The sequence below is a fragment of the Mytilus edulis genome, chromosome 3, assembly GCF_963676685.1.
Source record: "Mytilus edulis chromosome 3, xbMytEdul2.2, whole genome shotgun sequence".
NCBI lineage: Eukaryota > Metazoa > Mollusca > Bivalvia > Mytilida > Mytilidae > Mytilus > Mytilus edulis.
In genome coordinates this window covers 17,168,300-17,182,344 of record NC_092346.1, presented here as the reverse complement: position 1 = coordinate 17,182,344, position 14,045 = coordinate 17,168,300, and the positions used below count along the sequence as shown (strand labels likewise).

At 32.1% G+C, this 14,045-nt stretch overlaps 2 protein-coding genes across 5 annotated transcripts in view; one reads left to right on the top strand and one right to left on the bottom strand.

The window, feature by feature from the left end:
* LOC139515915 (alpha-mannosidase 2x-like) overlaps window positions 1–14,045 on the top strand; it is a 128,758-nt gene that overhangs the window by 34,041 nt on the left and 80,672 nt on the right. For all 4 annotated transcript variants that reach the window (XM_071305677.1, XM_071305675.1, XM_071305678.1 and 1 more), the window contains exon 3: window positions 8,838–8,879. The gene's annotated coding sequence lies outside the window, so the exon portion shown is untranslated. The remainder of the gene's footprint in view (window positions 1–8,837; window positions 8,880–14,045) is intronic.
* Window positions 1,634–4,884, bottom strand: LOC139515914 (tripartite motif-containing protein 2-like). The gene is made up of 2 exons (XM_071305673.1): window positions 4,818–4,884; window positions 1,634–3,501 (listed from the first exon to the last, which is right to left on the bottom strand). The coding sequence occupies exon 2, from the start codon at window positions 3,481–3,483 to the stop codon at window positions 1,786–1,788; it is 1,698 nt and encodes a 565-aa protein (XP_071161774.1). The 5' UTR covers window positions 3,484–3,501; window positions 4,818–4,884; the 3' UTR covers window positions 1,634–1,785.

Below are 14,045 nucleotides of genomic sequence, written 5' to 3'. Positions count from 1 at the left end.
ATCTACTGTATTTGGTATGTGGAATGATTTTAAGGTGTACATTTCTAGTTGGCAGGTGTCATCTGACCTTAACCTCATTTTCGTTGTTCAGTGGTCAAAGTTAAGTTTTTGAGTTTTGGTCTTTTTTTTCTAATACTATATGCAATAGGTCAACTATATTTAGTGTATGGAAATATTTTATGATCTATATATCAGTCCGGCAGGTTTTATTTGACCTTGACCTCATTTTCATGGTTCATTGATCTGTGTTAAGTTTTTGCGTTTTGGTCTGTTTTTCTTATCCCGTATGCAATACATCTACTGTATTTGGTATGTGGAATGATTTTAAGGTGTACATTTCTAGTTGGCAGGTGTCATCTGACCTTAACCTCATTTTCGTTGTTCAGTGGTCAAAGTTAAGTTTTTGAGTTTTGGTCTTTTTTTCTAATACTATATGCCATAGGTCAACTATATTTGGTCTACAGACATATTTTATGATCTTAATGTCAGTCGCACAAGTTTTATTTGACCTTGACCTCATTTTCATGGTTCATTGAACAGTGTTAAGTTTTTGTGTTTTGGTCTGTTTTTCTTAAACTATAATAGGTCAACTATATTTGTTGTATGGAAGAATTGTTAGCTGTACATGTCTGCCTGGCATGGTTCATCTGCCCTTACCTCATTTTTATGGTTCATTGGTCAATGTTTAGTTTTCTTGGTTAATGTTAAGTTTACGTGACAGTGTAATACAGCTTTACATTTAGGACTATCAACATAATATCAATGATTAGTAAAGAAGGCGAGACATTTCAGTGTGTGCACTCTTAATTGTTTTTTAAACTTTTTTCTTTTTAAAGTGCAACTCACTGTCTTTGTAAGAATCAGGCAATTTGGATAAAATTTATTTATGGCAGAATAAACCCAACAACCTGACCATTATATTTAAAGATAACCTTCATCCTGAGTTAGAAATGATATGTCTTTATTACAGAAATCTCTAGATAAATGTTGGTTAAAATAATACCAAAATGTCGACTCATATAACCAGAACAGGAAAAGGAAACAAAAGTTATATGTGTGCACCATGATACATTTTGAACGTAAATTATGGTCAACCTGAGTGGGTTTTTTGTTAGGGTGTCACCATGTTGTTCACTACTGTCTGATTCTTAGGCATATTGATACTTAATACTATTTGCTATTTGCATTTATTATATACTTAGTAGTAAATACAGATAAATTTTATGTGTAATACAACCATTGGCAAGCTTGCTGTATCAGCCACCCGTGATGATATCGATATCAGCACGGTTACAAAAGCTTTATCACACCTTTAATTTGTATGACGTCACATCATCGATTGCGGTCACTGTTGCAAAGGTTTTCAAATCCCTAATCTGTATGACGTCATGTCAAACCTATAATCTGTATGACGTCATTTCAAACCTTCTTATCTGTACGACGTCATGTCACATAAAAAAAACATTTACTTGAGGTATATGTATATAGTAAAGTGTATATGATATGGTTTTTTCAATATCACACACCGTATCAACCCTCAACCAATATAATCCCTCGAGCAGAGCTCTTGGGATTATATTGGTGTCTCGGGTTGATACGGATGCGATATTGAAAAAGCCATATGATATTCTCTATTAATCTTTTTTAATGAAAAGTGAACAAGTATGTTTTCTTATAATAAATAGATAAGATGTCTCAATAAGGAATATATTATGCCTTTGATATCATTAAACACTATGAATTAATATACTTTTCTTAAAACTTAAATTGAATATAAAAAATATTTTATATTTTATAAACAAAAAAAGCTGATTCCAGTCTATTTATATGATCTGACACTATCATGATTCCTGTTTCTTTGTTCATGTCTATTCTATAAGGAAATTTGATTCCATTATCCCTTGATAGTATTGTCTTACTGGTTTTACCATCTGGTGATACTACCACAATACGGCTGTTTCCCATAGAAGCTATATAAACATAACCATTCTTGTCTAATGTAAGTCCTCCTGGGTAGTTAATGTCTTGATGCTGATATGTCCAGAGAGATTCTCCAGTAATTTTATAGCAGCAGACTTTACTTTCTTTGTAATTGGTGCCATAAATATTTCCTTTGTATAATGAAATACGAGACACTCCTTCCATTCTTTTTAATATGGTATGAGACATATCATTCAGATTCACTGTAGTACACTGGCTGCCACTATCATTACTGATTACCAAAGTTTTACCATCACTTGCTACTCCATTACCAAAATGCGAAAGTTGAATTGTTTGAATAAGTGTATTCTTTTCTGTATCCACCAGTACTGTCTGGTGGGTGTTTCCAAATGTGACTGCCACTGTGTTATTTCTGACAAAGCAAGCATCACATGGATATTCTGTTAATTTTACTACTTTCCTGATGAAGGTGCCATCATTACTGAACAGCAGTAGTTCTTTTTTGCTACAAGCAAGTATCATACATTTACCATCAGGTAATATAAGACAGGCAGTTATACTTAAAGACTTCATATCTTCTGGAAGTGTAATTGTTGTCAACAAGTTTGGCTTTATTTGTTCAATGCCAGGAACTTTTGGAACCAAGTGCTGAGCTTGATCTTTTCTTCCAGCCTTTATTTGTAGAGTAGAAGAGGTGGTATTGATATTGATATCACCAAACAATTCCACATCTTTTAAAATTGATTGAAGAGCAGATGAAATTTTAACCTCTAGATTCTTTTCACTGAAGTGGTCTCCACTCTCTAAATCTTCTATGTATTTCGCTGTTTCTGATGTGATTTTTTCAATTTCTCTTAAACCAATATACATCTGTAGTTCTGTAGCATGTTGTGTCATTTTGGTAAACTGGCTCTGCATTAGGTCTATTTGACTGGCTCGCTGTTCCATTTGTTGCACGAGACTGGCCATGTTTGATTTAAGCTTTGAATGTTTAGACTCTAAATCATTAAGTATGGATTGCTCTAATTTATTACAGTAATCACTGATCGACTTCCTCATATACCTGATTTCCTCAACAGCTTTTGTTTTCTGAGTATTGATGGTACTGACCCTGGTTTTCAGATACTTTATGGCTGTATCTAAGTTTTCCCTCACATTCATCAAATCTTTTTCAAAAAGTTGCACTGAGGCAGATGATTTGACTTGCTGTATGATATCAGATAAGGGTTTGATGTCTTGACATTTCTTGTGTTTATCAGTAACGCACTGGACACAGCATGGACAGGCATGGGAAGAACAATACAGTTCAAACTTCTTCTTGTGGTCTCTGCATTGACTACTTATTTCTTTCATGAATGTAGGTAACTTTTGGTAATCATCAGCTGACATGATTTTATGGTTCTTAGACAGTCTTGACTTGCTGTGAGGTTTTTCACAATCTCCACAAAAGAAAACTTCACATTCTGTGCACCATGTGACTGCTGAGTTGGAGACTCCATCATCATGGCAAATTGTACAAAGGTGATTGACTGATGAGGCCATTACTTTTTCCTTTTACATCTGAAATATATGAGGGAAAATTGTCTAATATGAATATGTTGGGAATGAATGAGTTATATAATAAATAATTTGCCTAAAAATATTACTGTATTAAGTTATGAGTTTCATTATGGAAGTTTCTCATTACAAAATATATACTACAGCTACATATTGAGAAACTGTAAAAAGGGATCAGTAAGATGAGAAATAAGTCAAAAGGCAGAATTTGTCTGTCCACTCAATAAACGAATGATTGAGAAACATTAAACAACATATTGATTGCAACACAAAGTCATCATGGTTGAAATGGTATGTCAACTTCTGACATGAGTTATTGTCCCCAAATGTGGATTTGTACTAATTTTTTTTTAGTTTTGGAGACATATTAGAGAAACGTTAATCAGAGAAAACAAGAATGTTTCCATATATAGTACAAGGATGTCCCACGGACACCCTCTTCAGTGGAGCGTGAAACTGGGTCAAAACTCGAAATTGGGAAAAAATTAGAATGATCAAATCATAGAGAACATGTGTACTAAGTTTTAAGCTAATTGGACTTCAGCTTCATTAAAAACTACCTTAACCCAAATCTTAAACCTGAAGCGGGACAGACGGACGGACGATAACAGACGGACAGAGGGATGGATGAACAGACGGACTAATTGACAAATGAACGGTTGCACAGACCAGAGAACATAATACCCCTCTAATCGTAGGTTAGGCATATAATAATCAGCTTTAAAAGATTTACGAACATAAATAGTAAAATAGGTTTTATTGTCCTTAAATGATATTTCAACTTCGTTCTTTATTTGGCCTTTTTAACTTTTTGGGGAATTTGAGCGTCACTGATGAGACGAAACGCATGTCTGGCATAAATACAAAATTTAATCCTGGTATGATATCTATGATGAGTTAATTTACCCATTTCTATTTAAACTTTAACAGAGAGAAAAAAAATCAACAAAACAGGTAGTCTATAATATTGGTGAATGTCCATAAATGAAGATGCACAGACATGCAGGCTTGTTTCGTTTTTTCTCTACGTTATAGATATATATAGAAGAAGAAAAAACACATAGAAAAAAGGAGAGTTTTTTTTCTTGCTTTGTACTTCAAAAGTTTTGACTGTTTCAAAATAATTGATTAAACCGTTATATGGATCCTCTATTTTTCAACCAGTGCATGTGTATATTATTATGGCTCTGTCTTCTGTATAAAACAATCAATGATTTCTTATTTTATGCTGTTATATGGACCGTGTTCCAGAATTTTATAAATTTTAAGTTTTAACTAATTGAATAAAATGAGTAATTGAATTATTTGAAAATTCTTACCATGAACGTTTTGATAGGAAGGAATTTGCACAGGGAAGTAAAATGTCCAATATCTGGGACACTTTATAGGTATATATTATTGATTTAAATTTGAATACTTGTGGAAACAGTTAAATGTTTGTGTATAAATAGAAATTTGTTAGGACTAAATATTTTTGAATTTAAATGCACTGAACAATAATTCTTTCAAATCTTTTTAAAAAAAGTGTGTAAAAAAATAAACTAGATGACATTGTACATTTAATAAAGACAACTTTCACATTTTTGTTATTTATTTAAAATCTTAAAAAACATTTCAAAGTTTAATTAGTTTTAGTATAATTATGTGAGACTTTCATGACAATGTTATTCCTCGATTTGCTCAAGACAGATGAGGAATTATTATTCTCAGAAATTTAAAAGAAATAATATATGAACCTAGAATGAATTTGAAATCTGGAAAATTGATAAAAAAAATGTATGAAAAAAATAAATCAAATTAAGGAGTGTTAGCATGCATGTCAAAAGAGGAGAGGGGTAGCGTGGGGTTCAGTTAATTACACTGAAATAAAATCAAACGAAACTTGAACCTATAATGCAAGCATGGCTAACGTACCCTATAAATTTGGTTAGTTTTCATCATACATTTCTCTTCAGTTTTCCAGAATACGTAATTATTCCAGAATCAAATTATTCCTTGTTTAAAGTTCAATTACTAATTAAAAAGAATACATGTTGGTACTAGATATAGTCAGGAGAGAACACATTGGTTTTTGACAAAGGTTCCATATACAAGGATTTCTTGTACATTATGTCATCATACAAACTGATTTTATCTGTACGACAAAGTTAAGGTTCATGTGAACCCTTCAGCTATTAATTGCTGCATTTTCACCTCAAAATTTACTCCAAGTACAGACAAACCTGTGATCTGGAAAAGTTTTAGACAAAGCATTCCCTAGATAAATAGAATTGAAATGCATTGTATAATTTAGAAATTTCATAACTCAACTGGATATTTCAGTACACTTTTTTTGATCCATGCAGAAGACGATTAAATTAACAAACAGTTGAGATTCCCTTGATATGATCCACTCAGGTACACAGTTTAAATCACCAATTATTGTTAGATATCTATTGTCCTTATGTTCTAATTCGTAACCTCAATCGAACAATAAAGCATTTATCAATATAATACAAAACTCTCAATTGGGAGTTAAGCCACTTGCAAAAGTCAAGTGCATTTTATTCAGATAATAAATACACATAATTCATTTAATACCAATGAGTATTGTGATAAATTAATTGTCTGTCTCTGACTAGCTCATCAATGTTTGGGACCCATCCTGAACTATCAACCTGTAAATAAATAATTTTTTTATAATTATTTATTTAGAAAAAACCTTCTGGAACACTGGACTGCAATGACTCGAATGACTTGAACTACCTTAAAACCACCTGTGCATGAAATGTTACCCGCATTTCTTATATATCCAATCAAACAGACCTATCTATAAAAAGCATACACACATGTACCTTACCAAACAAAACAAACTTGCATCATACATGTACAACTTTCAGATAAATATAAATCTATTGTCTGTGTGAATCAAACAGCTCACTTTAATTATTACCTGTTGGAAAGTTCTAACCTCTTTCACAACTTAGTGTATTTTGGCACCTTCTGGAGGATTGAAAAAAGTGCACTGCAAAATCCTGTTTTATTTTTCTAAACCATAAAAAATATTTTAAATTTATTTATCTAGGGCATGCTTTGCCTTAAAACGTATACTGATGTACAGGTTTGTCTGTACTCAGAGAAAATTTTGAGGTGAAAATACGGCCATTTTAGGCAAAGGGTCCATATCAACCTAAAAATTAAATTATCCTGATGCATGTGGGTGTTTATTAGTGTAAAAACTGAAGGTAACTGGGAAAATTTGATAGAAAACTTAAGACGCATGGGGATATATAACTGACTCAAAAATTACTCGTAATCAATCCTTATTAATAGTATGAACCAGGTCGTCGTCCTTAACTTTTTTACATTTTGAACTTCTTCTAGAGAACCACTGAATGGAATGAAACCAAACATGGCATGAATGATCCTTATGAGGTGCTGACCAAGTGTTGTTACTTTGTAGCCCATCCATCATCCAAGATGGCCGCCAGCGGGGGACTTAGTTTAACATAGGACCTTATGGGAAATGCATACAAATGACTTCTTTTAGAGAACCACTGAATGGAATAAAACCAAAGATAGCATGAATGTTCCTTATGAGGTGCTGACCAAGTGTTGTTACTTTGTAGCCGGTCCATCATCCAAGATGGCCGCCATCGCAGGACTTAGTTTAACATAGGACCCTATGGGAAATGCATACAAATGACTTCTTTTAGAGAACCACTGAATGGAATGAAACCAAACATGACATGAATGTTCCTTATGAGGTGCTGACCAAGTGTTGTTACTTTGTAGCCCATCCATAATCCAAGATGGCCGCCAGAGGGGGACTTAGTTTTAATATAGGACCCTATGGGAAATGCATACAAAAGTCTTCTTCAAGAGAACCACTGAATGGAATGAAACCAACATAGTATGAATGTTCCTTATGAGGTGCTGACCAAGTGTTGTTACTTTGTAGCCGATCCAACATCCAAGATGGCCGCCAGTGGGGTGACTTTGTTTAACATAGGACCCTATAGGAAATGCATACAAAAGTCTTCTTCTAGAGAACCACTAAATTGAATGAAATCAAACATAGCATAAATGTTCCTTTCCTAATGAGGTTGTGGCCAAGTGTTGTTACTTTGTAGCCAAATTTCATTTTTTTTTATATGATTTCGAAAACCCAAGTAGAGTCAGGTAAGCAAAAAGGTCCAAAACCTGACATTTTATTATACATAATTTACAAGAAGTGTAAAGGAGGTAAATCAGAACATACCTAACATTGTATGTTAAATGTTTCTGAATAACCTCCCTTTAATACACTGCTTTCAGATTGTCTTAATTGCCCATTGACCAGAAAAACCTAATTTTCCCCTTTTTTGCCCCTAATTCCAAAACATTTTGAGCCATAACCCCCCAAAGTCAATACTAACAATCCCTTCATGGTATCGAAACTTGTACAATTTCAGAGAGATTTATACACTTAAACACAAGTTATTGTTTGAAAACTACAAAAATGCTTATTTTGGGCCCCCTTTTTGGCCCCTAATTCCTAAACTATTAGGACCACAACCCCCAAAATCAATCCCAACCTATCTTTAGTGGTATTTTGAACTTTCTGGTAAAAACTTACAGAGATCCATTCACTAAAACTGAAGTTAATGTCCGGAAACTAAATGCGTCTTTGGACAACGATGCAGACAACAACGACATGATAGCATTATACAACACACAAAAAATTTGCGGTCGCTTAATAAGGACTATTGTTGTGTAAACTAGGGTAGATATAGAGAATATGTTATCAGCTAAATAAAAGATATATTTCAAACATGGACAAATTGTTATTCATCACCTTATTGGAGATATTTTCAGTGTCAGCTGTGCAGCTACATTGTACTTCCTGTTTGCATTCAGACATTGTTGGAAATTTTACAACACTCAAATGTAAAAGAAAAAAAATTGTCAAGCTTTTCTTGGCTTCTATAACTGATTTTATGTTTAGTATTGTAATTGCTAATGTCTCATTGGTAATTATTTTTTTAACTCTATGAATATAAATGTTTACTTATTATCCATCCCAACCTAAAAATTAAGCAATCCATAAATGTTCATAATATACTCTCCTGGCATTTAATGAAATGAAAGAAGAAAATGCAAGAAACTATAATTTATTCTAAGATTTTTTTCCACTTCTTCTACATCATAGACAAAGCCTTGTTATCATCTGTTATGATATGAAGTTAGAGGAGTTGAAATGCATGATATTTAGTGAATAAATGGTTATGATTTGCCTAGGTAATCATCCAAGATTTTTTTTATTGTATCAATGTATTCAATTGTTTTGTGAGAATTTTCATTTTATTATTTTTCTTCAGAAAAAGATGATTTAAGAAAAGCCAGAAGATCTGCTGTTAAAGGTAAGATTATAATCTCAAGGATGTATTCTTCTGACATTTCAGTTTCATTCAGTCTCATTAAAATCTTGTTCTGGAATTATTTCCAAAACATGTGATATAAGTGAAAAATAGCAATGAATTTGATAATTATCATAATCAAACTTTACTCTGTGAAAGAATTGTTTATTTCCAATAAGTAGTATTTTGAGTAATGAAATTTTCAAATGTTATTACTAATCAAGACGGCCTTTTTTAGTGAAATTTTGAGAAACATAACATGGGTGGGGGGTACAAAAAATGATTTTACCAGAAACATAAACATCCCATATAACTTTTTCTTTTCAAATTTCATAGATTATGTATTTTTTCAATTATTTGTAACAAGGAAGTTGAAAAAATATGCATTTTGTTCTTTAAACAGAGAAAAATCACAAATATACAAAATTGACAACAAAGGTAAGTTTGACACAAAAAAGCATCAAAATATGATAAAACTTTCTTATATTAACACCAACCTATAGTTTTTTTCAGTTCAATTTATTCAGATCGGTCCAGCATGGCAGTGATATCTTCTTAGGTGTATTTTTTGCTTATGTATCATTGCTAACTCGTGAATCTGTATGATTTTTCACAAAGTAAACTGAATTCCTGCTTAAAACCAGATATTTAAAACGCCTAGTGCCCTTTTTGTTAATGAAACAAGCTGACAAGTTCTTTCAGTCAGGTTTTAAGTTTCGTATGCTGAATAGTCGTATAAGGAGTTGAAGATCAAAGGTTTTAATGTTGGTACAATGTTTTAATGATTGAGATTGTAAATTCACCAATAAGTGACAGGCAATAACTCTTTTTTTAATTTTTCAGTATCCACATCTTATTAACACCACTTCTTGAATATGCATTTTCAGAATATTTATGAAGTCCTTCTTTAACTGCAGGGAGTATGACAATAATTTAGACATTTCTAAAAAACTTAACTTTCTCGTACTATACCCAAGTGACTTCAGGTTGGTTTAGCTATTTATTTTATAGCTCAAGTTTTATTGATCATGATATATCATAGGCATTCAAATTTTTTGATTCTAATTATGGTTGATACTGAAAGTGCTTCCTACACATGGTATTGTAATTTTTTGATAACTGTGTTCTATTTAAAGTGCCACTCCATGTCTTTGTAAGAATCGGGCAATTTGGGAAAAAATAAATTCATGGCGAAATAAACCCAACAACCTGACCATTATATTTTAAAGTAACCTAGCTTTGTTTAACTTTTTTACATTGTCATTTCAGGGCCTTTTATAGCTGACTATGCGGTATGGGCTTTGCGCATTGTTGAAGGCCATACTATGACCTGTAGTTGTTAACTTTGGCTTCAAAACATGACAATTAATGATATTTAAGTTGCCATACTTTCACATCATAACAGACCGAGATAAAAAATTTTGTGACGATTATAAATCATGCACAGAAGACTTAATTTATGATATATACATATGTTTGTTCAATAATTGGATAACCATTATATATCGATCATTTCATATGACTTTAAAGTAATAAAAATAAATGAGCAATTAAATTATTTGAAAACTCTTACCATGAACATGATCAGAACACACCAACATTTTCACAGTAAGTGATGTACACAGGGAAGATATTAAAAAATGTCCAATGTCTGGGACTTTTTCTTAGAATTGTTGATTAAATTTTGATAATTGTCTGTACAGCAAAAAATTCAATTTTTGTATGTATAACCACAAAATTGAGGGTTAGGGTTAAGATTAGGGTTAGGGATGTGACTAGTATGTACTTGAAGCACTTAAATTTCTTTGAAAAATCAATAGATTGTATAAGTTGATAGAATTTTTTGTATACAAAATAATTTTTTCAACCTATTTCTGTTTTATTTAAATAAAAACATTAACAAAATTTTCTTAAATTAGAATTAGTTTACTAAGTGTATAAACATGAAGAACTACATTGTATCATGACAATACATGTACACATGTAGCTCTTAAGACCAAGAAAGTTCAATTAATACATGTATTTAGAATTTGAACATAATCTGAGCTATGATCTATCTAAATATATCTGGCTAGTGAATAATGAAAGGAAAATGTTGATTTTAAGCTCACCTGGCTGAAAGACGAAATGAGCTTCTCATCACTTGGAGTCCATCATCCGTTGTTGTCATTGTCCTTCAACTTTTACAAAAAAATATTGTCCTCTGAAACTATTGGGCCAAATTTAACCAAACTTGGCCTGTGTCATTATATGACCGTGTCTGTTAACTGAGATGGCGAACATGGCTAAAAATAGGTTATTGGGGTAAAATGCAAGTTTTATTTATTATCATCCAAACCCTATATGAATATAGAGACAGTCTGACAGGACAGAAATGTTTAAAATGTTTAAATTTTCATGCTGTCCATTTAGTCGTACCTATACATATAGTGGAAAACAACACGTTAATAATTTATTGCGTCCGAATTGCTATTCTGGTTTTACCTTTATCAGGAACGCTCAAAGCCAAACATTTGAAATTGTCTGTCCGTTTTGTCCGTTCACTGCATACATCCCCAAAATTTGTTTTTCACAACTAAATGTTAAAAAACAACTTATAATAGATACAAACCTAGACATAAGCTCACTGGGGTAAAGCTGATGACCGTAACTGCATTCACGGTCATCCCAAGATGTCGGATGAAAAATTAGGTCAGTTTCTGTATTGTCTGTTTAAGTGTTTCTATATCATTTTCTTTACAAATCATACATTGAAAGGATGTAAATTTATAAAAGAATCACTCGGAAATCACTAATTACTTCCGAGAAATGTGCATGAAACGGGAAATTCGATTTGAAAAAATCGTTCAGATGACCGTAAATCATAATCGAAATATTTTCAAGATGACCGTAACATAAAACAAGGATGACCGTGATTGGTAAAAAGATGACCGTAACTTGTAAAGGATGACTGTAATTTGTAAAGACTGACTGTAATTTATATAGGACGACCGTAACTTTTATAGGATGACCATCAATTCTAAGAAATATCCGTATTGTATTCAAAGCTTTTTTGTTGAGTTTGTCGATCACAATAGGGGCACGGTTAGCGGATATAAATATGTTTCATAAATTTCTTTTTTTAAACTATAATATAATTGGCCATATTTAGGATTTATAACAATGATAGTAAATTGCATATTTCTCGTAAACAATGAAATATTATACAATTACTGTCTTTTGATGAGGTAAATATGCGGTTTTATTGACTTTTGAAAAAATGATATTCACTGAGGCCGACGGCCGAAGTGAATATCAGTTTTTCAAAAGTCAATTAAACCCCATATTTACCGAAACAAAAGACAGTAATTGTTTTATTCCATATTTCGAGGGAAGAAAATCATATATTTAATGTCAAACATATATCAAAACAAATTGTACATGAAACATTTTACCATACCGTTGCATGAAAAAGCGCGTGACGTTTAGCGCGGTGAATAACACTTCCTCAGGTGAATATGCTTTTTTATTCAAAATCCAATTCATATAGAGAAACCTACTAAAATAATACCAATATGGAATAATTATTGATATCGACGTTAAAATTTTAACACAAATTGACAGCGATACGACGAAAATTTGAAGAAACATGAATGTGTCCCTAGTACACGGATGCCTCATCTACACTATCATTTTCTATGTTTAGTGGACTATGAAAATGGGATAAAACTGTAATTTGGCATTAGAATTAAAAAGATCATACTATAGGGAAAATGTGTACTAAGTTTCAATTTTATTTAACTTGAAGCTGGACAAACAAACAGACGAACGGACGAACGTACGCACAGACCAGAAAAACATAATGCCAATAAATGGAGCATTAAAAACATTAATAATACATACGAATATTTGGTAATCGAGCCCATGTGTATGGTTCCAGAGGAAGCAGATTAAAATCTTAATTTGTCTTGGTATATGCAGGCGGAAACACTTTTGAAATAGAACAAAAGAATCGAAGCTCTGTGTGTATCGAGAAAGCGATAAATGTTAACTGTAATGTTTGATATAGTAACAAAATTCTAAAAAGTTAATAGAAACAAATAAAACGACAATTTTCTTATTTTAAAAACACCATTTGCATAAGTTTTCAATGTATCTATTACATAGTAATGCAAAACAATAAGATATCAAGTCGACGACATGATTCTTATCGGGGCCTTTTATAGCTGACTATGCGGTATGGGCTTTGCTCATTGTTGAAGGCCTTACGGTTACCTATAATTGTTAATGTTTGTGTCATTTTGGTCTTTTCTAGATAGTTCGTCTCATTGGCAATAATACCACATCTTCTTTTTTATATATAGTATCTATAAGTTGGATGTAGAAAATGCATAACCTCCGATTTTTTTTTTATCACGGACGGAGAACATATCAAACTTATAGTTCAGAAATTTTCGTGTCTGCCCTTCCATTATGTGAATCAAGAAAAAATTTCCCAAAACAGGTAACGATTGTATCGAAAAGAGAAAAATCGAGTGCACCTTTTTATGTTAGGGCATGTTTGGGTGTATATTTTGTCTTTAAAACGTACAAAGCAAGAGTATTTTATATAGCATCTCGCTTCAGATTCTATCATTATTATATATCAAAGCTACAGGTTGACTTTATAACGTAAAAAAATGACAGTACGAAAAGATGAAATATATGGGTCAAGTGAGATACCTATCTAATGAATCACAAAAACAGAGTAGGTGTGTTCGAATAGCTATTTTTTTCTAAAAGTACTTGACGACAGTCTTTTAATTTGGATGATGAAAATGGATATCTTCGAAAAAATATGATTTTCTTGTGTGTGATAACTATAGGGTTTATAATCTTCAACCACTAAAATTGTTTAGTCTGCCCTTCCACGAAATATTTAATTAGAATTTTTTTAAATGCTTAAGCATTTTCAAAAATTCCATCTGACATCCGAACAGACAATATTTTTAAGTTGAATCAATGCAGACAAGATCATTAACTAATGCTCATTAGCTAGTAGATACATTTGTCTTTTAAAATATAACTGACATATAACGATCGATCGTAATGGTGCTATGTGGATAAATTTATCAGTTTTCAAGAGCAAAATTGGCAGAGCGTCATCCTTACAATGGCTTCCATTTCTACGATTGTGAGCATGAACTGGCG

What these genes read in the sequence shown, in the direction of transcription:
- LOC139515914 (XM_071305673.1), bottom strand. Translation starts at nt 3,483, where the DNA reads ATGGCCTCATCAGTCAATCACCTTTGTACAATTTGCCATGATGATGGA.